This window comes from Aricia agestis, chromosome 9 (assembly GCF_905147365.1).
Source record: "Aricia agestis chromosome 9, ilAriAges1.1, whole genome shotgun sequence".
NCBI classification, from domain to species: domain Eukaryota; kingdom Metazoa; phylum Arthropoda; class Insecta; order Lepidoptera; family Lycaenidae; genus Aricia; species Aricia agestis.
In genome coordinates this window covers 4,110,771-4,135,758 of record NC_056414.1, presented here as the reverse complement: position 1 = coordinate 4,135,758, position 24,988 = coordinate 4,110,771, and the positions used below count along the sequence as shown (strand labels likewise).

General features: G+C 39.4%; 1 protein-coding gene across 5 annotated transcripts in view; it reads right to left on the bottom strand.

Moving 5' to 3' along the window:
* Positions 1-24,988, bottom strand: part of LOC121730121 (myocyte-specific enhancer factor 2) — a 74,361-nt gene that overhangs the window by 3,230 nt on the left and 46,143 nt on the right. The window contains exons 2-8 of one of the 5 annotated variants that reach the window (XM_042118987.1): positions 8,981-9,127; positions 6,838-6,975; positions 5,936-6,001; positions 4,852-5,155; positions 4,095-4,312; positions 2,802-2,926; positions 919-1,055 (exon numbers count right to left, since the gene is read on the bottom strand). In XM_042118987.1, the coding sequence (XP_041974921.1) occupies positions 919-1,055; positions 2,802-2,926; positions 4,095-4,312; positions 4,852-5,155; positions 5,936-6,001; positions 6,838-6,975; positions 8,981-9,034 (1,042 nt within the window). In that variant the 5' untranslated portion in view covers positions 9,035-9,127. The remainder of the gene's footprint in view (positions 1-918; positions 1,056-2,801; positions 2,927-4,094; positions 4,313-4,851; positions 5,156-5,935; positions 6,002-6,837; positions 6,976-8,980; positions 9,128-24,988) is intronic. The other 4 variants (XM_042118988.1, XM_042118989.1, XM_042118990.1 and 1 more) reach the window with 4 other exon arrangements.

Below are 24,988 nucleotides of genomic sequence, written 5' to 3'. Positions count from 1 at the left end.
ACGTTTAAACCAGAAATTGTACGTTAGTTACGCTCTGTTTCGGCAATTTGTCGTGCTACTCTCCCTACAGAATACGACTGAAAACCTGTCTACCTAGTGGTTTTTAGTCTTATTTAATCCATTATAGTTGTCAGGTTTATTTGCATCCATCGTCAAATCTGGTGATCATAGCAATGAACTAGTGCGAAGGCCGGTTGCGCGAACTGACCACAGCCTCTTGCCAAGTAATCTGGCAATATATCCGGTTGTCATGGCAATGTACTAGGACGGCAGGGTTTTCTCTTGCCAAAGTAGTCATAACAAAGTACCAACAATAGGCGACGTCAGATGCACGCAAAGGGTACAGGCTTTTGCCAAGTGAGCTGGCAATATATTATTATCCTTGTCATGGCAAAGAACCAGAACAGCATCATGCGCTGACATCATTGGCTCAGTGGCAGGATGTCTGCCTGCTTAGTCTTGCTCTTGCCAGTCTTGCCAGACTTACATTGGCAAGACTGGCTGTTAATCTACTACTGGATATTGATCCAGTAGTATTATAACGCCTCCGTGGTCCAGTGGTTGAGAGCGCGGCTCTCGAGTCGGAGGTCGTGGGTTCGATTCCCGCGTTGGAAACATGTTATTTCCAAGTTTGGTTAGGACAACGCAGGCTGATCACCTGATTGTCTGACAGGTAAGATGATCCATGCGTCGGATGGGTATGTAAAATGTTAGTAATGCGCTTGATCTCTCGCCAGTCGTGTCGGTATTCCGTCCCACTGGGTTAAGAGTAAGAGGAATAGAGAGTGCTCCTGTGTACTGCGCACATACTTAGGCACTATAAAACTACTCCAGCGTAACTAGCCTGGTTTCAATGAAACCGGTCACCGTCACCGAAGTTGGTGTGGGAGTTATTAGTAGATAGTATTATCAACGTACCATCGATATGCGGCGGCAGGTGTGCGGGCGCGGGCGGGCGGTGCAGGTCGCGGGGAGGGGACACGGGCTCCGCCTTGATCTTGACGTTGCCCGGCGACGCGGCCGGCGGCGGCGTGCCCAACACCGGCAGGCTGCTACTGTAAATTTCGGCTGGTTAGGAATACGACAGGTTAAACTTAATGTTAGATTTAAAGTTGAAGAAGGTTATCACTTTTCGCACCTCCGGTAAAATCAGGGCTGGATTTATATTTTTTATGAGTTCACTGGGAGCTGTGTTACAGTTTATACTAGTACAGCTCCCAACGCTATTTACTGAGTGATGTATTGATTATATTTTCCATATATTATGTAAAAGTCATGTATGTAAAACCGATATAATTTACTTAAATAAAAAAAATATTATTATTATTAAGTATATGAATATTATAGGCCACTTTAATTATGCCGCCCCTATGTACGACTAGGATACTACCGACTAGGACGCCATAGGACGCTGCCGCCTATAGGCCATGGCCAATACTGCCTATACATAAATCCAGAGCTGGGTAAGATAAAGATATAAATGCTAAATATTTTCATAATCATTTAAGAGGATACAACAGCGGCTAGAGAAATGAAAAAAAAGTACGTTTAATATCTATAGCTGTCTCCCTTACCTCAAGCCTATACCGCAGAACGCGATAGAGACAACTGCAGAAAATCCAGAAAATCAACGATTCGTTGTCCCCTGATTCCTTCTCCAAAACTTAACCGATTTAAGTGGTTTTTTCATTAAAGATTAAAAAAAGGCTTGAGCTGTGTTCCTATGTTTTGCTTTTTTTGTATAATCTATCCAAATCTGTTTTCTGGACGTTTGAACACAGTGGAAAATCTGGCCATTTTTTTGGGTTTTTGAACGTTCATATCTTATTTAATAATTAAATTATGAAAAAAAAAGAAAACATAGGGACATTGTATTAGTGGCCGTAGATATTCAGGAAAAAAATTATAACTCTACTAGCATTATCCAGGGAGGAAACAGGGGACAACGTTTGTATGGAAAAAATGGCGGTGTGGAATCCTCTTAAGTCCTTGTCTTACCGAAGGAACGGTTTTAAATATTTTTTGTTTCAGTTGCTCATTCCATCACCAGGGTTAGTACTCTGTCAAATTACATGCAATAATTTCTACAGCGAAGTTTACCTCAAAAATTTACGAGATTTCACATAACGTATAGGTAAGTGATAATAATTATAAAAATTACGGTGGCTTGTCTCAAAACCCATTTTTTAATTTCTAACATTTTTGTCAAATTATTGCAAGCATCCATAATTCCTTATATATTATAATTTATATTATATTAGCGAATTCACGTAAAACGACGCGGACGTTTGAAAATCTAGATATAATTAATAAAACATGAACTCAACCAAAATGCTAGCCGAGTATGGGCGAGAACTGCCTATTAGTGTTTCATTTCAGAAACATGCCATGCGATTTGTAGTCTTTTTAAATGGTTAGGACCGCATTTATAGTAATGCAAGTATGTAATGAAAAATGATGAAAAAAATGATAACCGAAGTTATAATTCTGCGAATTATGACATCACCATGTTTAATTCGTTATTTTAATGTTTTTACTCATATTTCGAGGCTATAATAAAAACCGCATGCATATTTTTTGTATAATTATTGTATTTAAAATTAATTATTTTATAAAATGTAATTAAAAATAAAATTAATTCCTCAAAAATATTGCTCAAAAATCATTAAAAAATGATTGATGTGACAACAAAATGACATAAGTCTATATGATTGCAACATAAAAACAAAAAACAAACGAAACAAAAAAAACGTGCATCAAACAGCGTTAATGAACATAAAAAGAAAAAAAAGATCACAGACATGTACCTGTTGTGCTGTAGTGTCTGCAGCTGATGCGCTCCCCATGATAGTCCTATGCCGATGTCCGAGTTCATACTGAAGTCCTGTGGTCCGAAATTGCCGAGTCCTGAGTAGCTTAGTGGTGTCTGGAAAGAGACAAAACAACAACTATGATAGACATAAATAATAGCTTAAAAAAAAACACGTTTTTTTTTCAAATTTCTACTAATTATTGCATTGTATGCAAAATGTGGATTTAAATTTTAATGAGACTACTGGAGATAGGTAAAAATCTCAAATATTCCGCTACATACAATATACAGCCCAAGCTTAAAAATGCGTGTTAAAAAGAGACCCTGGATATTACGATTCTAATGATACCTCAATTATTAAAATCGCATCAGAATGCGCTACGGCCAAACACCCAAAATAAAAAACAATGTCCAACAACAAAATTCAGAAACTTATGGGATTTTCTATTACTTATCCATGCTTGTAAAAGTGTATATTATATTATGAATATGTATTCACGTACTACTTTCCTTCCTTTTCGAGAAAATAAAAAGCGGGATAATTATATGATAATAGGTTAAAACCTCTTAACGGATATTTAACATTGTCATGTCACATTCTATAGCTTCTTTCATAGAATGTTAAATAGTCGAATACCATAAGATTTCCATTACATTTTATCCGGCCTCAATGCCCTTTTCCCTTAATCCCCAGTATACTGCCCTATATTTCAGGTCATCGACCTAGTACCCCAGTTCTTGGACTAGTCGCTAAAACTCTCAACTAACTTGTTCCGCGTCTATACTGATTGCAGAAACTTCTTATTTGACCCTCTTTTCCTCCCGAGATCTCATTTTCTCTTCTTTCACGCTATTTGTCTCTTTCACTCGTACTTTTTTAAATGATTGGTTTGGTTTTTATATTAACCTCAAAATAATTGTAGGGGAGTAAATTAATAGATATTTCAGCAACAGTCAACTTCTGATCGCCTTACTCATCTATGATGGATATATGTCCTTTTTTTTTAAACGGGCAAAAGGCCCACCACACATTCCCACCACTGCAACTCCTGTGTCGCCAGGATAAACAGTGGCAACCAACCACGAAGACCCTTGATATATCGAAAACCCTGGATATATCTCCTGCTGAACTAGTTAGGACTAATTTGTGAGCAATAAAGAGTTTTATCTATTTATCTATAATATATCTCCTGTTTGGTGGTCAACATCCTGTCCAACTAACACTTGTATTCCTTTACTCGCTGGCAAACATTCACACACCGAAACATCCTATCCCACTCACCTCTCCCGTATAAGACAGATCGTCCTGAGGCGGCGGCATGTTGCTGGGTATGACGACTCGCAGGTTGTTGTGGCGGGGCGACGGCGGGGGGTGGTGCTTGTGGCGGTGCGGGGAGGGGGCTGGCCCGGGGGACGGGGACGGGGTGCAGCCCCCGTCCAGCGGGGACCCGGACCCAGGGTAGCCGTTTGACATCTCGAGCATTCCGCCGCTTGGGTATACTGAAAGATTGACATTGGTTTATTTAGTATAAAGTTATTACACTAACTAATAAGGATTATAATATTATGTAATGGTAACTATTATGGATTATTGTGCTTACAAAAGATAATGAGTCCAAGAAAATAATTTGATGATGTTTGTATATTGAAGCGAACGATTGCTGGACGTGACTTAAAATATTGAAAGAGCCTAGCCTAGCCTTTCTAAAATATAGTACTGATTGGAGATTTCCAATCCAATAATTCCAACCGCTGATTGGAGATCTCCAATCAGCAGTATGGAATTATATATTATTTTTAGACAAAACCCCCCCCCCCCCCCCCAACCCATCCTGGTGTGACGGATCTAATGTGTGTAAATATCGGTGTGACAGCAAGTGCGCTGTGATAGCTACATAGCGCACTTGCTGGGGTGGCGCACTTTGCCACACTCACTATACCATTTATTGGTAGAACTACCAGTGTCTTACAAAGCAAGGCTCTTTTTTGTTATTTGTTGCTTACTTACAAATGATTAAAAACGTATGAACAAGCCTTACCAGAATCGGTTTCCGAAGACGAGGGCCGTGGACTGATAGAGGTGTGCATCTGTGGGCTGGCCTGCAGCAGAGACTGGTCATAGCTCCCCACTGGCACGCTCACTGGCAGGTTATAGTTGCTTCCGGTAACGCCAACTCCCACTCTACTTCCGTTCAGCTGCTGGTTCCTTTGCATCATCATCTGGAATTCCTCGTCGATCTTGGAATATTTGGCCTCGGTCCGTGGTGTGAGATTGTACTCGGGCTCCGCTTCGGGACTGTCCGGCGACATCACTCCGTTCTTATGCTCTTTCTTCGTGAGTGCCTGAAAGTGTCAGCGAAACCAGCTCAGGTGGCTTGACGAGCCCAGTCCTTTTATACTCGCGTGTGCATGCAATTAATAACATCCTCTACACACATTAGTATAAAACTGTTATTTTTTTCAGCTCAGATCGAATAAAAAGTAGTTTTTATTTGATCTGAGCTGCGTGGCTTATTTTTCCGTACGCGCAAACGTTCAACCAATAAAATTTCAATAAAATAAAAAATAAAAATTTTAATTCGAAAAAAACATTATTTTAATTGCAAGTATCATGAATTTTTTGCACTACATTGGATATTTGCTAGTGCGGAAATATAGCCCTATAAGTGAGGGTAGATTTAAATTTACTAAGCGACTAACTACTAGTATATACGTGTAAACTTTTAGCGTACATATGTGTGTAGTGTCAAATGCAATGATACAACACTGACTATTCACATTTTCGGATCAGGTCGTGGTTAATTCAAACACAAAAATATTTATAAAACCCATGCTGCGGGAGTAACGTAAATATTTGGGGGTCGTAAAGTGGGGATCTGGCATGCTGGGGACAGGTGTTTATTATTGTATGTGTTACAACATCGAATTACCCGTACGCTGAAAAGGAATGGGGATGTCCATTTTTTTTTACTTTTTTTGGGGAATTACAGGTTAAGGATAGGAGCAGTCAAGGGTTTTAGTATTTTAGGAATTTAGTAAAAGCACGCGGTTAATGGGATAAGTCAATATTGCATGGACATTGCATTGTTCACGGGCACACAGATGACGCCGTACTTAATGTACCTCGATGATGTTCCGATTCGTCAGCGATTCGTGCGGCTCATTGTATTCCGTATACTTCAGTAGTACCTGGAAAATTGGGGGAAAAAAAATTAAGTACTTATATAAAAATACCAAGCTTGGTCGAATTCATTATAACAAAAATCACCTAATACTATGCAATGTCGTTTAACACCCTGTTTAGTTTTAAGATTCTTTTGTTAATGTTTTTAATTTTTATTTTCCTTAATCCTTATACCTAATATGTTTTTTTTTAGTTTTCTACCGTTTTGTTACTTTATGTTTGTTTTAATATTATGGTTGTGTTAGGTTTTTAAAAATGGGAATAAAGTTTTTTTTTTTATTTTTAAATTTGGTATAAAAATCCAGTCAATTAAAAATAATTTTCAAGGAAGTTGAAACCAAGTATCTGTATCTTAGGAAGGTTCGGTGAAGTAAAATACAGAAGCAATTAGCTTCGATGTAACCAAATACTTGTAATTACAAATTATGAGGTAGCAATTTAATATTTATTTTCAAGTTTGAAGTGATCTACACATGTGTTATCTGGATTAACGTAACTTGATACTTGAAATAAATTCGTAATTTTATTCTGAGAATGTTATTTGACTGTTCTTGAATGTCAATGCACAGAATACTAATTAAAGTCAAGATTAAAGACTACGAAAATTATATACTCATTATGTAAATTTTATTGCAATTTTGTGTAAAATGTTTTATTCATGGGAACCATACATTTTATAACAACACCAGAATCATAAAACTATTTTAACCCATCAAGCCCCATAAGCTCACCGGTGAGCGAGACACAATAGAATAACAATAGATTTTTTTCCAAGAATCCACGATCGATGGATTAATAAACTAAATGTTGTATAATGTATAATTAACATCTTCTTATTTACCTTGTCCATATCCGTGCTAGCATATTGGTATAGTTTGTTGTTTGAGCTGAAGATGATCAGGGCGATCTCGCAGTCGCACAGTACGCTCAACTCGTACGCCTTCTTCATCACACCGAATTTCCGTTTGTTGAAGGTCACCTGGAATGTACAACGTATTTATGAAACATTTTTTTTTGTTGCAAAAATTTTGAGCATACTTACTAAAATTTTAAAAAAATCGTTAAAAAAATCTGTAAGTATCTTAAAGTATTATTTATTTTTGGAAAGTATGTACACGGTAGCTTTTAATGATAATATATTTCGCTATATAAAAGCGGCGTAATAAATAAATGGGTCACGGACTTTTATCACTTCATTGTAAATATGACTCGGTCATCGGTTTTACAATTTAAATTATTGTGTGATTGCTTGTACCAGATTTAATGCAAATGATGACATTAATATTGTTTTCATTAACCTATATTTAACGATGTACCTTACATCTAAGTTTAAGCGATTATTTAGAAAAAAAATTAAAAGGAAAACTTTTTTATAAAACGGATGAAAGTATCAAGATTTTCTATTTATCTATGCACACATTTCATTGACCTTGACAACTTTTATTTTGCCGTCTGTATCCTTTATTGCGCGACCAAACGCGTTTGGTCCTTTCCTAAGCGTTTATGTGTGTTACTTGCGAGCTGCCCGAGCTCTCAGTACATTGGCTGCGTAGTGTAATTAATAAATTACAAGCAGAGGTCGTTGTACTTGATAATGTTTTTGCAGAGAGATACGCCACATCTGTTGGGTTGGACCACTGAGGTCATTTCACCCTTCAACCTTGTGTTACTGCCAATTCATATAGTCGTGTATACTCCACTCGGGCTAACTTGTCGCTAGCGGTCATTGACTCCCTGTCAAAAACTTGTCATTTCCCATATAAAACCACGATTGACAATATCTGACACTTCATTGTCAATCGCGGTTTATATGGAAAATGACAAGTTTTTGACAGGGAGTCAATGACCGCTAGCGACAAGTTAGCCCGAGTGGAGTATAGTATTTGTTCCAAATTGAAGACGTGAGTGGTAAGTAACAATTTAAAAATGTTCGTTTTTTTGCATAAATTTTGGCTATAGGACTGGAAAATGATTTGAATTTAAAAAATGTGGATTTTATGTATAGCCAGATATAATATATGCGATGAAGTAGACGTAAGCAACGAGGTTTGTTCAAATTAAAAAAGAAACAATGAGTAATTGCCTTTATCCCTTTATGGTAAATCCACTTAATCCACTTACGTTTTCAACTCCCTAAAATCCACTTAATCCACTTAAGTTTTCAATTGTACTAGTGCTAAAAACTTTTTACATAAGTATTTCTTTTAAATTTTAGTTAAAAAACTTGCGATTTTTGGCAATCTATTTACATAGTAAATAATTTCCGGTAGACATTATTGTGCGAATTTTTTGCGTAGGTTACCTGACCTATGTATTTAAAATTTATAAGTGGAATACGATTTTGAATATTAGCCCGGGCGCGCACTAGCGGCCAGGCCGCGGCGGTCATCGAAAGTATGGTGTGGCCGCAGGTCGCGTTGCAGCCAGGTGCGCGTCGTCTATGACGGTTTCATACGAAGGTATCTATCTCGATGGCCGCCGCGGCCTGGCCGCTAGTGCGCGCCCGGGCTTATACAATTTTTTACACTTTTTTGGCTCTTATTAAATATTGTATAGTACAAAGGAGCTTTTCATGATAATAATTTGTATATTAAATATCCTATAATATACATTTTTTACAGGTCTGCCTAATTTGGATATCATAACTGTGGTATAATTAACTAAAGGCTCAGGGCCAAGTTCTCTACCTCCATTCATCATCCAAAATTCGAAGGGTGACAATTGGGTCCTTTCATAATACTACAAGCTCTATATAATAATAACTGCCACACCGGTTTTATAGTGCCCAAGTATGTGCGCAGTACACAAGAACTCTCCCGTATAAGTATATCCCGTATTCCTTTACTCTCATAGCCAATTGGGACAGATGACCGACACGACTGGCGAGAGATCAGGCGCAGGACCGACTTTTTACATGCCCATCCGACGCATGGTAAATTTTACTTGTCAGACAATCATATTATAGTAAGATGAAGGGAACTAACCTGCCGATTCCGTTCATCCGTGATCCGTGATATTTGTATTTTCTTCCGACCCATCGTGGCAGCAATCTTGGAGGGGGTGAGAGGAGCGGGGTGAAGAGAGGAGCGCCCAGGCGGCTGGTTACTGGTTCAGACGTCAACAGCTGCTTTCTGGAAGAGAAGAGAAAACCTTAGTACAGAGGTTCCCAATCTTTTTCAGCGGCGCAGCTACACGTCACAATATTTTGTCACGGCGCCCTACTCCACTACTACCTACTACCTAGCTATTAGAAAAAGAGACATAAGTAAACATTTATAATGATTATAGTTAGGTTAAGCAGGTAAATCATAATAAGTAAATATTTAACCATCTATCTGCTTCGCATAAATACCTATATATATATATATATATATATATATATATATATATATATATATATATATATATATATAATTTTATTTTATAAAATTTGTGGTTTTGTATAGGGATGGAGGGTCGACTCATGGCGCCCCTCTTGCCTTTCCACGGCGCACCAGGACGCCGCGGCGCACAGTTTGGGAACACCTGCCTTAGTATAATGGAACAAGGTCTGATTTGCTTTGGGGTATTTATATTTTGGTGATACGAAACAGTTTCTTAGTAAGAAACCATTTCGGCAAAGAACTGTAGAGCGTTTAAGTAACATTTATTTGAGGTAAATTATTATCGCTTTGAGTCTGTTTTTCTAAAGATTGTAGGATTATCTAAAAGTCGGATTCCTTAAACTAATAAAGGTACGTGTTGACAGTTGAACAATCAAAAGTTAAAAAATCGTAGTGAACCATAAATTTCCAGCGACATAATTAAACTCTGAAAGTTATAAATCGAATAATCTCTAAGGATTGCTCCAAGTACCCACGTTAATAGGAAATATGAAGATAAGAACTGTCTAGAGACAGTTTCGAGACAGTTTTATTGGGTATCGTCTGCAACTTGTCAGACTTTCATTCAGCTTAATCTTTCTCTTTAACGACGAACTTTCAAGTTTTAGAACATTGTTTTTATTTGGAAAATTACATAAATATTAATAAATTAAGTTTTAAATAATAATTTGTATCAAGATCATCTTTTTGCATTAAGTTATAAAAAGTTTGGACTAGGTGATACTTCAAGAAAGCTTGTAATTTTCTCGGAGTATCCAACCCCTGATCAAGCTCATTTTAAGCTCACTTCAGTTATTTTTTGCAAAATGATTACTTAGGCTCTAACCTTCGCTCGACCTACCTCAACAAAAGAAAAAACCTGTTCTTTTTTTAAAATGATTAGGCTCTAGAAAGCGGCTCTACACCATCGCGTCGGGTCACATTTGCATAATGACCCCCACACATGCCCACATGACCTCGATTTTTTCCCTAATCGGCATTCGCGAGCGATTTTCCGATAAATCGTTTTGCTGTTTGTCTAACTCTGTTAATTATGTATTGAGAATTTTCCCGACTTTCGTATTTAGGGGCTCTGATATTGTTATAATAGTATAAGTTATAAATCTATTATACGTGTGAGAGCCATGCTTCGGCACGAATGGGCCGGCTCGACCGGAGAAATACCACGTTCTCACAGAAAACCGGCGTGAAACAGCGCTCGCGCTGTGTTTCGCCGAGTGAGTGAGTTTACCGGAGGCCCAATCCCCTACCCTATTCCCTTTCCTACCCTCCCCTATTCGCTTCCCTTCCCATTCCTACCCTCCCCTATTACCATATTCCCTCTTAAAAGGCCGGCAACGCACATGCAGCTCTTCTGATGCTGCAAGTGTCCATGGGCGACGGAAGTTGCTTTCCATCAGGTGACCCGTTTGCTCGTTTGCCCCCTTATTTCATAAAAAATAATAATAATACTAATAATATTTAACCAGAAGTTACGCGGCTTCCGCCTGCGTTGAAACAGTATCGGGCAGTAATCGTACACTTTCACGCAATATAGACCCATCCTATGCCGTGATCTATTTTATGTCTGTGACAGACAAGTTTCAACAAAATCAGCCAAATGGTTTTAAAGCTAATTCGAAGCAAACAAAAAGCTTTTTCTTTTGTTAACGTCGTATAGATCTAATGACGTCGTATAGATTAACGCCTCTGTGGTCCAGTGGCTTAGAGACGGCAGCGGCTCTTGACTCGGAGGTCGTGGGTTCGATTCCCGCGTTGGAAACTTGTTATTTCCAAGTTTGGTTAGGACAATGCAGGCTGATCACCAGATTGTCTGACAAGTAAGATGATCTATGCGTCGGATGGGCATGTAAAAAGTCAGTCCTGCACCTGATCTCTCGCCAGTCGTGTCGGTCGTCCGTCCCACTGGGCTATGAGAGTAAAGGAATAGAGAGTGCTCTTGTGTACTGCGCACACACTTGGGCACTGTAAAATTACTCCTGCGTAACTGGCCTGGGTTCAATAAAACTGGCCACCGTCACCGAAACCGGTGTGGGAGTTATTAGTATTATTATTATAGATTTAATATTTCGATTGATGAAATAAATTTTCTGGATTACTGTAGTATCCTCATCTCAAATACTTCCAAATTGCCTCTTGACAAACCCAATTAATTTGTTGGAAGCACTAAAAATTACTTAAGAATTTGTAGTGCTTTGTTATCTAAATTGAAGTCGAATAATATTCCTAGAAGCAACAAGCAATTAGGAGCGTACCTAATGGTATCGATTGTTATAAGCAGTTTAAGCGGCGTTTAAAAAACAATTACTTTCTAATCCCTAGAGTCTAATGTATTTGCCGTAATGGTTAATGAGAAGAGCTAATAAAGTGTATTATTATGTCTTTATAATTATACGAGTTTTTGCCCGCGGCTTCGCTCGCGTTAAGAAGTATTATTATGTACAAACTTTCATCCCCTATTTTAACCCCTTGGAGGTGGAATTGATCAAAATCCTTTCTTAGCGGATGCCTACGTCATAATATCTACCTGCATGCCAAATTTCAGCCAGATCGGTCCAGTGGTTTGGGCTGTGCGTTGATAGATCACCATGTCAGTCAGTCACCTTTGAGTTTTATATAATTATATAGATTTTGTACTAGACGACGCCCGCAACTCCGTTGCGCCAAAATTCCTTTATTGCGTGGGAACCGTACATTTTTCTGGGATAAAAAGTGTCTTAAGTCTTTTTCCGGGACTCAAAGTATTTCCATACCAAATTTCAGCACAATCGGTTCAGCCGTTAGGTCGTAAAGAGGTAACAAACAGATAGACACACTTTCGAATTTATAATATTAGTAAGTATGGATAAGGCCTACTGTCATCACTGCTTGCAATATCTACAAATCATTAGATAAAAATAATTAGTTAATTTTGACAAAAAGGTTAGTCAAGTTATTTTCGATCATTTTAGCATATTGTTTTAAATTATAATAATAAGAAATTATTAAGGTTAAAGGTAGTGTTGTAGATGTTATTATTGTATTAAGGAAACTTATACCGATTCACAGTGTGATAAAAACCTCGATTTTGTTTCACAACGTTTTTCTTTCAAAATACTATAGTTGATAGCTATATAAACATTAGAGTAAAACTCCGAGATCGATATTCTTTGTAGTTATTTTTTTAAAGAGTGTCAAAGTTGGCGTTTTTCCGGGTAAAAAATTTGCATAAAAATTAATAGAAAAAAAAACTAATCAAGTAACATTAATTTTGTTTATACCAATTAAACAAGCACTTAATACTTGACTTTTTCTCCGAATTTGGTTAACCTACTGTGATCAAGTAGGCAGATATTTATTTATTTAGTAATTTTAGTTTTTTATTTGTTATTTCGCGATTAGATCGAATTAGAAAAAGTTTTAAGCATGAAATGATAGTGTGAGTAATCCTTTATCAATGTTATCAAAAATCACACTCTAATAACCTCTGTGTCAGAAGTAATATCCAATTCAATTTTTTTTATAAAAATTCGGATTTTTTTATACCTAGGGTTGTCACTAAAGTTGATATTTTATTTTCCCCGACTACATCAGAAGGTGATTACTGATTAGATACTGTTTGAGCATATAAAATCATTAATTTACGTCATATTTTTTCACTTTTTAGATTTTTTATTATTAGACCTACCTAAACGTGATCCTGATATTTTTTGTATAGGATATCGATTGCGAATTTGCGTATCAACCGGATAAATCAAACAAGAGACCTTTAGTGACAACCTTAGGTACAAAAAATCCGAATTTTTATTAAAAAAAATTTAAATACTGTTACGGTACATGGTATACGGACACGTGGTGCGCAAGTACATACTCGAACCTTCTAAAAAGGTCCAATGTTTGTTTACGTGTTTACCCTTTATTTGTTAGCGTGTTTGAATTTAGACCTTATGACTGAGTCCATAAGGTCTAAATTAAATTCAACCTACTGCACTATCGCAAGGACGGCAGTTTTACTGTGGCACATTCCCGAGCCTACTAGAGATTTCCCACGGTTGTTTACTTGTTTACGTGAAATCGGGAAATTTCTGGAATTCGTCTCGCCATATAAAAAGAGCCGCAGGCACGCCCGGCAGTTCAGTTCGATCTGAGCGATCTTCAAGGCGATTTCGGAGTGATCAATAGTGAGTGAACCAGTGAAACCTGCGACTTGGCTACGACCTAGGACAGTGATAGTGCTTAGTGATTGGACCTAGTGATTAGTGTTTGGACTTAGTGCTAAGTGTTGTGACCTAGTGTTTAGTGCAGTGTTAATAAAGTCTTCAAGAGAGTCACCAGGTCTTTCTCTCCAAATCCTCGAACCCTAGCACGTAACAACTGGTGTCAGAAGTGGGATTTGGAGATGCCATTGACTCCGAGAGAGGACTTCAAGGGGAGTGTCAGGACAAGGGCGCAGCGAGCTGCTGCCATTGACTCCGAGAGAGGAGTTGCGGAGGCCACACCCACTGGGGACCAAGCTCCGCCCACTGAGGGACAGGCCCCACCCACTGGCCCCGCCCACATGGCTCCGCCCACTGGCCACGCCCACCAGGATCCACCCACTTTGGATGAAGCCACGCCCACTGGCTCCGCCCACCGGGACACGCCCACTGGTCACGCCCCTCTGGCTCCGCCCACTTTGTACATGGCCACGCCCACTGGCTCCGCCCACCAGGCCACGCCCACTCAGGCCACGCCCACTGGCCCCGCCCACCAGGCCCCACCCGTAGCTCCTACAGCCCCCCAAGTGGCCCTTCATTTAGAAAGTTTAATTGAATTAATGGAGCTGCAAAGGGCTGAAATCAGAGCGATTCGAGAGGCACAAGACCGCAAGCTCGGCGCTTTACAAGAGTCACAAGACCGTAAGCTCGGCGCTTTACAAGAGTCACAAGAACGCAAGCTCGGTGCTGAAATCAGAGCGATTCGAGAATCACAAGAGCAACAAAAAGACCTCCAAGAAAAAGCGCTTGGAGCTATAAAGGATGTCAGTGACACGGTGGTCAAGCTTCGAAAAGATGTCGACGTAATGGACGAACGAGTTACGGGGTTAGGAGTGGATATGGAAAATGTGAAAACTGGCCTCACAGAACTACAGAAGTGGAAAGTGCGCGTGGAAACCACAGGAATCGCGACGTCTAGTGGAACTTCCGTAGTGGTACAAGGACCAAGAGTTAAAGTGCCACCATACGACGGTACTACTTCTTGGAACGCTTATCGTCAGCAATTCCAGACGGTTGCTTCTGCCAACGGATGGAATGATGAACAATGCCTGACCGCTCTCACAGTTGCGCTCAGAGGGCAAGCTTTGTCGGTCCTAGAAGCGCATACAGGAAATGGGTTTAAAGACCTGATGGAGGCACTTGAATCCAGATACGGGGAGCGACACCTGGAGCACGTGTTCCGTGCCCAACTGCGTGACAGAGTCCAACGCTCAGGAGAGGGACTACAACAATGGGCGTTGGAAATTGGAAAACTGGTCAAGAAGGCAAACCCAGGAGCCGATTCCAAGATGGTCGACACGAATATTGTGCAAGCATTTGTCGACGGAATCAAGGATCCGGAGGTCAGAGCTGAAGTGAGGCTACGTCACCACACCTCGCTTAAGGAAGCATTGGCACATGCTTTGGAGGTCGAGGCTGTCCGACGTGACATACGGCAGACCTATAAGATCCGCGATGTCTCTAAAGAAGTCAAGGAGGTTAAGGCTCCTATAAAGAAAAGTTTTGGAGCCATGTGCTACAAGTGCGGCGAGAGGGGCCATCTTCAGCTCAACTGCCTACAGAAGGAGATTAAGGCTCCTACGAAGAGAAGTTCTGGAGCCATGTGCTACAAGTGCGGCGAGAGGGGCCATATTCAGCTCAACTGCCCGCAGAGGGAGACCCAGATGGCAAGGATGAAAAGGCTCGAGGAACAAGTAGAGGAGCTGAAGAAGCAAGGAGCCGAAGAAGCAAAGAGCTTCGTCCCCTGCCCGGGAGCAGGGAAACGAATAAAAGCCAGGACTAAGGGGCGAGTGCTGGCTGACACGGAGGAAGCCCCAATAACGGTTGTCTCCCAAGCAAGTAGCGGGAATAGTCTGGTGATTCAGGGGACTATTAACGGGATGGACTGCAAAATGACTCTAGACACAGGAGCCTCTAGAACAATAGTGAACCCAAATCTGGTAAAAGCCGCAAGAAGACATGAGAGGAGAATTAACTGTCGGCTCCTTACTGCCTCCGGTCAGCCAATACCCGTCCTGGGAGAAATATCAGTTACGATTAATGTAGGGGGATCCTCATACCCTCATGACGTTATCGTGGCTGAGATTATGGATGATTGCATCTTGGGTTTGGATTTCATGAAGAAGCACAACTGCAGAATTAATGTCGCCGACGGAGTGTTCAAGTGTGGCGAAGAAGAAATTTTCATCCTTGGAGGCGCTTGCGGGAAAGTTGAATGTGTAAAGAAAGTCATAATACCTGGACGAGCGGAAGCTAGAGTGCTGGTGAAACTACCGCCAGCTGGAAAAAAGAAGTTAAATAGATGCGTGCTGATCGAAGACTTACCTACCAAGACATCAGCGCAAAAACTAATGACGGCGAGAACCCTTGTTAGTAGTAGCAGTAACGCTGTGGTCAGGGTTTTGAATCTTGGTGATCGCGAGATCTGCTTGAACAAAGGTGACGTCATTGGAAAGTGCGAGGAAGTTGTCTGGATGAGAAAGTGTAGTTCGATCACAGGCTCAGACTCAGCAAACACCAGCAACTATGGAATAGTGACTGAGCTACTCGATGACTGCAAGAGTAATCTGACTTATTCGCAGAGCATGAAAGCTAAGAAGTTTTTACAACGCCACGCGAAAATCTTCTCCAGTCAGGAAGGCGACCTTGGAAGAACGTCGATGGTTCAGCACAGGATAGATACCGGAAGCGAGAACCCAATTCGTCAACGAGCAAGACGGATACCCATTGCAAAGGAAAAAGAAGTTGAAGGCCTTTTGGAGGACATGAGAAGGAATAAGATAATTGAACCATCTGCAAGTCCGTGGTGCTCACCGGTTGTATTAGTGAAGAAGAAAGATGGCAGCACAAGATTTTGTGTGGACTACAGACGTCTCAATGATGTCACTAAGAAGGACAGCTATCCATTACCTCGAATCGACGACACTCTGGATACCTTGAGTGGCATGAAATGGTTCTCGACCCTGGACCTGAAATCTGGATACTGGCAGGTGGAAATTCATCCAAAAGACAAGGAGAAGACAGCGTTCTCCACCGGTAAAGGTCTATGGCAGTTTAACGTCATGCCCTTTGGATTGTGCAACGCACCTGCCACATTTGAGCGACTCATGGAGTGTGTACTGGCAGGCTTAGTTGGAGAGGCTTGCTTAGTCTATTTGGACGACGTCATCATTGTTGGCCGCGACTTCGAGGACCATTTGCGAAACTTAGAACGAGTTTTCGCCAAAATAGAGGGGGCCAAGTTAAAGTTGAATCCGAAAAAGTGTCGTTTATTCAGGAGTAAGGTGAACTATCTCGGCCATGTTATCTCCAGTGATGGAATTCAGACGGACCCGGAGAAACTAGAAGCAGTCCAAAATTGGCCAACCCCTAAGAACAAAACCGAAGTGCGGGCATTTCTCGGCCTATGCTCCTACTACAGGCGTTTTGTTAAGGGATTCTCAGAGATAGCCAAGCCATTACATCGGCTGACAGAAGATAAACGACAGTTTATTTGGGACGAGACTTCCGAAGATTCTTTTCAGAAACTAAAGAAACATCTGTGTGAAACACCAATCCTGGGGTATCCACAACCTGAAGGTCAGTTTATAGTCGACACGGACGCAAGCAACACGGCCATTGGAGGGGTGTTATCTCAAAAACAGGGTGAAAGAGAAGTTGTAATTGCATATTTCAGCAAATCTTTATCTAAGCCAGAGAGAAACTACTGTGTGACAAGAAGAGAACTCTTGGCTGTCGTAAAGACGCTACAACATTTCAGCAAGTATCTCATCGGCAGACAGTTTCTACTGCGAACTGATCACGCAGCCTTGAAGTGGCTACTACAATTCAAGAACCCAGAAGGCCAAGTAGCTCGATGGATAGAACAACTCCAGGAGTATGACTTCAAGACGGAACACCGCAGCGGAAAGTCGCATGGGAATGCCGACGCACTCTCACGAAGGCCGTGTTCAGAAGACTGCAAACATTGTGTTAAGCAGGAATCTAATGAAGTAACATTAAAGTTAACGAAAACAAGTCCTTTGGGCCCATGGGAGAATGATGCTATGAGGGAGGCTCAAGAAACAGATGACGACCTTCGGCACATCATCACATGGAAGAAACGGGGTGATGAAAAACCAATCTGGAGTGAGGTTGCACCCACTGGCGCTGTCACTAAGGCGTACTGGGCGCAATGGGACAGCCTGATGCTTCAAAACGGAATACTCTACCGGAAATGGGAGAAGACCAATGGCAGAGAGTTCCATCTTCAGATAGTTGTCCCAAGAACGAGAGTACCGGATGTTCTCCGTGAAATGCATGATGGCGTATCAGGAGGTCATCTAGGAGTAAAAAGGACGTTAACAAAAGTGCGAGAACGATTCTACTGGTTACATTGTCGAGACGATGTACAGGATTGGTGCCGCAAATGCACTACTTGCGCTGCAGTGAAGGGACCACAGACAAGGAGCCGTGGGAGCCTGCGCTTGTATAACGTTGGCGCACCGTGGGAACGAATCGCAGTTGACGTAGCTGGGCCATTTCCCGTGACGGAATCGGGAAACAAGTATTTTATGGTCGTCATGGATTACTTCACCAAATGGCCCGAAGTGTTCGCCATACCAAACCAAGAAGCTACAACAGTCGCTTCTAAATTAGTCGAAGAAGTGATATCTCGGTTTGGTGTGCCTCTGGAAATCCATTCTGATCAGGGCAGGAATTTCGAATCGCAGGTCTTCCAGGAAGTGTGCAGAATTTTGGGAATGCATAAAACGAGGACCACCGCGTACCATCCACAGTCTGATGGAATGGTTGAGAGATTTAACCAGACCCTTGAGAGGCATTTGGCGAAATTGGTAGATGACAAACAAAAGGACTGGGACAAGTATATACCGCTCTTCCTTCTGTCGTACCGTACCGCCGAGCATGAGAGCATAAAAGCTACCCCGGCGTATGTCAATTACGGTAGAGAACTGCGAGTACCAGTAGACCTCTTGACAGGAGGGTCACCGGAGGAACCGAAGACCGTACCAGATTATGTCTGCGATTTAAGGGAAAAGATGCGCTATATACACGCCATGGTTCGGGAAAATGGGTTACAGTCAAGTGAGAACATGAAGACCAGATACGACCGGAAATCGAATACAAGCGGTTTCGAAGAAGGGTCACTGGTGTGGCTGCATAACCCAACTCGCCGAAAAGGCAAATCTCCAAAGTTGCAGACCAAGTGGGACGGCCCATACAAAGTGGTTACCCGATTGAATGATGTGACTTACAGGATTCAAAAGCAACCAAGAGGGACATTCAAAGTGGTACACATAGACCGTCTGGCGCGATACCATGGCAGTAACAATGATGCTCGGGACGAGCATCTCTAAGAGGGGAGTAGTGTTACGGTACATGGTATACGGACACGTGGTGCGCAAGTACATACTCGAACCTTCTAAAAAGGTCCAATGTTTGTTTACGTGTTTACCCTTTATTTGTTAGCGTGTTTGAATTTAGACCTTATGACTGAGTCCATAAGGTCTAAATTAAATTCAACCTACTGCACTATCGCAAGGACGGCAGTTTTATTGTGGCACATTCCCGAGCCTACTAGAGATTTCCCACGGTTGTTTACTTGTTTACGTGAAATCGGGAAATTTCTGGAATTCGTCTCGCCATATAAAAAGAGCCGCAGGCACGCCCGGCAGTTCAGTTCGATCTGAGCGATCTTCAAGGCGATTTCGGAGTGATCAATAGTGAGTGAACCAGTGAAACCTGCGACTTGGCTACGACCTAGGACAGTGATAGTGCTTAGTGATTGGACCTAGTGATTAGTGTTTGGACTTAGTGCTAAGTGTTGTGACCTAGTGTTTAGTGCAGTGTTAATAAAGTCTTCAAGAGAGTCACCAGGTCTTTCTCTCCAAATCCTCGAACCCTAGCACGTAACAATACGATATAACTTCTGACACAGAGGTTATTAGAGTGTGATTTTTGATAACATTGATAAAGGATTACTCACACTATCATTTCATGCTTAAAACTTTTTCTAATTCGATCTAATCGCGAAATTTAAAATAAAAAACTAAAATTACTAAATAAATAAATATCTCCCTACTTGATCACAGTGGGTTAACCAAATTCGGAGAAAAAGTAAAGTATTAAGTGCTTGTTCAATTGGTATATACAAAATTAATGTTACTTGATTAGTTTTTTTTTATTAATTTTTATGCAAATTTTTGACCCGGAAAAACGCCAACTTTGACACTCTTTAAAAAAATAACTACAAAGAATATCGATCTCGGAGTTTTACTCTAATGTTTATATAGCTATCAACTATAGTATTTTGAAAGAAAAACGCGGTGAAACAAAATCGAGGTTTTTATCACACTGTGCGATTGTCCAATTAAAGTTTTAATCGTTTGCAATCATGAAATCCTCGGTCTTCAATATTTTACCGTAATTATCGAAGGGACAGCCACAAAGGACGATATTACATTTGACCTTTTCCATAACAACTGTCAGAAGTAGATAGATAGAAATAGATGTAGAGAAAATTAATTTCTATAAACCTAATGAAATATCGGACGGAACCAATCGAGTTACCTTCTAATAGATCGTGATTCGATTTTACAAGTCCAGGTCTATCAAAGATTTAATATCTGTTAGATATTAAATCTTTGATAGACCTGGACTTGGTAGGATCAATACTAGAAAAATATTAAATGGAACGGAAATTATGGAAATATTATTATGTCCCAGGCAATACAGTATTTTAAGAGAGGTTGCTTCGCTCGGAAAGTCCATACTAATATTATAAATGCGAAAGTGTGTCTGTCTGTCTGTCTGTTACCTCTTCACGCTTAAACCACTGAACCGATATTGCTGAAATTTGGTATGGAGATAGTTTGAGTTCTGGGAAAGGACATAAGACACTTTTTATCCCGAAAAAATGTACGGTCCCCGCGCGATAAACGAATTTTGGCGCAACGGAGTTGCGGGCGTCATCTAGTATCTAGTGTACTGTATTAAACCTTCCACAACGGATGCAAAAGGCAGCTGAGTTTTAAGATTTTGTTAAGATCGATTTGTTGTTTTCTGTGAGAGGCCGGGCCGGCCTCTCATGGAAAACAATCTAAAACGTTTTTTACTTTAACGTGGCATCACCTTAAGCATAGAAATTGTCAGCTGATATCAAAATATCGTCATGTGCGTGTAACTGTTTTATCAATATCAGCAATTTAAGTGATAGTAATCACTTAAATTGCTGATATTGATAAAACAGTCCGATTTGGCAGATAAATAATATTAACTTCTATCTTAATGCAAAAGTGTGTCTGTCTGTTACCTCTTTACGAACAAACCGCTAAGCCGATTTTGCTGAAATTTAGTATGGATATAGTTTCGAGTCCTGGGAGAGGTTATAGGATACCTTTTATCCCAGAAAAATGTACGATTCCCAAGCAATAAACGGCGCAAAAGAGTTGCGATTTGCGAACGTCATATTCTAGTTAACAATAAAATCATTATTAAAACTAATATTATTACAATGAGCATCCAACCTAAAATAGCGGTTGCCAAATATTCCAACATTGATGTCTCTCAATGATGTCATATTGTGGCATTGCTTCCGACATTAAAATGTACACTTGTTACAGGCATTCGACTGAGATGATCACAATGTTATTCTTTGTTTTCTTAACATAATTTTAACTCTAATGTCATTTGGGTTATGACAGAGTTGAACGTATTTAAGAAGCCCTTAATAATAAGAGAAGTCTACGATCTAGAGCTCATCTTAAATTAAAAGACTGAGAAGTCGTCAATGTAGAAAAGTTTATGACATCTATCAATTAAAAAAAACACATGGATAGCTAAAACTCCTACGAAAACTTGCTACACTCTACTACTTATAATGCGGGGATTACACGGGTGACTATAATAGCCGCACGATTTATGCCGCACGGCGAAAATCGACTGTCTAAATGGCAATGGGGATTGTCCATTTTTTTTTTAATTTTGCTCATTACAAAAACATTTCGAGGAATAAGGTCAGTGATCGTTTTTCTGTATATAAACGAAAAAAATACCCATTAGTTACTTATATTTTTGAACAAATCGACGGGTGCAAAGTAAAAAAAGTCATCTGCAATTTTGAGTTTTTCGTTTTTTTGTAGAAACTAGCTTAAAATATCATGTTCTACAACATACCAAAAACAAAAATTCAAATATCACCTTATTTTTGGTACTTTTGTCACGTAAAAGAAGACATCTACTCTTGTTTTGTGAAATTGCACGATGTAGATGCGGATAACTACCGCTGGTCGTCTATACGCGGGACGCGCGGGGGTCATGTTATGCGGCATAAGCGGCTATCTGCCATATAGCTTTTTCTACGTTGCGATTGTGATTTAGATGTCTCAATTTACTTTTGCAAATTAGTATTGTTTATTATGTTTATGAGTACCTATTTATGTTAATTCTTATTGTTAGCTATATTAATTGACTTCTAATTTGTTACTGTTATTTTTTACTGTTTTTTCATGTTCAGAAAGTCCAAAACGACTTTTTAAAGAAGTTGAAAGTTTCCGGAACATAAGTGATAGATTTATCGAGCAAAATACTGTGTTGCCCGATGAAATTATTGAACATCTTATAGAAAACCTTGATGTGTCACCGATGAAGACAAATGAATATAAGTTAACTTTGTAAGATAAGTCCCCATGATCTGAATACTCTAGGCCAGTCACACCAGTTCACTCTCAGTCTGAAATATAAAATGATTTTGAAAATTTGTCGATCTCAGCAAATTAACAAATACGCCAACACCCTCAGAATACAGTTCATCACTTCAAGTCCGCCGCGTCCATTATCAGTATTAGATCAAAATATTATATATTCTTTTTTATTAAACAGATACTTTGATCTCATATAATCTATGACCTGCTTGAGTTTATTAACTCAAACAGGCCATCGAGTATATTGTCCCTCTCAAACTTTAAATCTTCTATAGACAACACCATTGATGCTTCTTCGGCAGTGGAGGCATCAAGTGAATGTTCTACGCCTTCCTCGTTAAACGGTAGAAAAAGACGTCAGTTAAATATTGATCTAAAGAAAAGGCGATTGAGAAATAAAGACACGTGTATTGATACGAGACGTAAATTACGACAAAATTTAGGTAAACAATTACATCAGTCCAGAAATGGTAAATTGCAACCTGCGTAACATCATATCCCGGCATTTGCAAGTTCTCGCGAAGTTTTTCTATTAACTTATCTTTGACCGGTTTTGGGATCTCTGTGATCACGAGAAGCAATTGAGAAATCGTTGAAATAAAATTTCATTTTGTGTTTTGAAGAATCGTATGCACCCCTCCGATGGTGTAAAACGTCCGGCGATGCTTATGATGTTATAATGAACCCATCATGCTTACAAGTGCCAAGTACAAAGACTTAATAAGCCTCTGCCTAAATTATAATAATTTACAACATAGTTCCTGTACTGATAATGATACTGAATAATTTTTAAATTAGTTTAAAATAATTAAAGTATTGACACAGAATTTCATTTTTGTTGTGAGAAAATACGATTTTTACGAAAGTAAATGAATGATTCCTAAGTATATCCATACTAATATTATAAATGGGAAAGTATGTTTATTTATTTATTTGTTTGTTTGTCCTTCCTTCACGCTCTAACGAAGAAACAAATCGTATTGTTTTTTGGCATAAACTTAATTGAAAGGATGAAAAGTAACATAGGCTACTTTTGGTCTTGGAAAAACATCATGTTTCTAAGGGAGCTTACGGGAATATTTGCAATTTACGCGATTTTCAAATTCCACGCGAGCGAAGCCGCGAGCAAAAGCTAGTATTTCATATTTTAACTCCCTTCTAAATCGTGTACCTTGCACCGAATCGACAACGTAGAAAAAGATATCTACGCAATTATGTTCTGAACTTGGTGTGTTTAAGATGTAAAACGTTTAACTACATATTTTAATAATATAACTTACTTTTAATAATAATTTTAATAATATAAAGTGTTACACTTTACGTAGTTACTGATAATCGTACTAGTAATCGGTAAAAATACTTTAATAAATATAATTTTTAATTCCCACGTAGAAACGACCAAGTGGTAGTTAACTCAGTTGTCATATTTTCAAGCGCAATGTAGATGCAGACAACTACAATATCTCGTAAATTAAACATAATTAGAAGAAATTAAATATACATGTGGATTCATTAATAAATAATGAAACAATGATGAAAATTTCAATAAATTTTATCGGAAATTGACAAAATGGGAGCATTTTTTCCTATTATGCGCTCTCCTGAAAAGTTGCTGTTTTGTAGATGACTCTTTTTACTTTGCACCCGTCGAAATATGTTTAACCTTTGTTTGACCTTCAACTAGCAATAAATTCGACCAACATTACGTTTCGAACTTTTGGTAAGCTTCTCGTATCAGCTTTCACATAATGAGAACTTGCATTTGACGAACCAGCCATTATAAATAAGATTGAAAGGAAAAAACATACTGTAGAGGTCAATTATTGGCCGCCGATGATGACGTCAGAGCGAAACTTTAAAAATTTATTGAGAAAAAACTAGCCAATGAATTTCAAAATTATTTAATTAATATTCTTAAAATACCCTATTTTAACGAAAAAAAATATAAAAAGTACATGTGCGGCGTATCGCCATATATTTTTAGACAGTCGATTTTCGGCGTGCGGCCTAAATCGTGCGGCTATAGTCACCCGTGTAAACCCCGCATAAAGGTTGAATCAGACAGCAACGCGACGCGTAGATGCTAGATGATATTGTCGCACTCAGAGGCGAATATTTAATACCTAACTGTCATTTAATGAAGATTTCGCAACAAGAAAATTAGCCCTATACATTATCCCTAATCCTATAAAGCCTTATAATCGTTATGTCTCTAAATGCGACGTATTAACAAATTCGCTGATGCTTCGTCTTTGATTTTATTAGCTCATTTTAAAATACACATTTAACTATACAGTTTTTACTGATAGGTGATAAAACCCTTTCACTCAGGTGCCATTTAGTGCCATTTTCAGGAATAAGAGGAACTGCGTATTGGAGGTTGTCGCGTAGGCGTAGCTCGCCTCCCACTCGCCCGGGTTCTGACGTATGAGCCCTGCGCACTCTGTATTTTATCTGATATTCCACTATATAGATTATATATTTTTCGACAGGTTATTTGTATGCTATGGTGTTTTAAGTTTTTTGTATTGTATGTTACGCAATATTTTGGGTTTCATATTTAATTTGAGCGAAATCGAACCGAAGTCTTTATAATATTATATGTAGAGCGTTTTGTTGTCCAAAATGCAACGTAGATGAGAATAACATAATATTTTTTTCTATCTTATAAG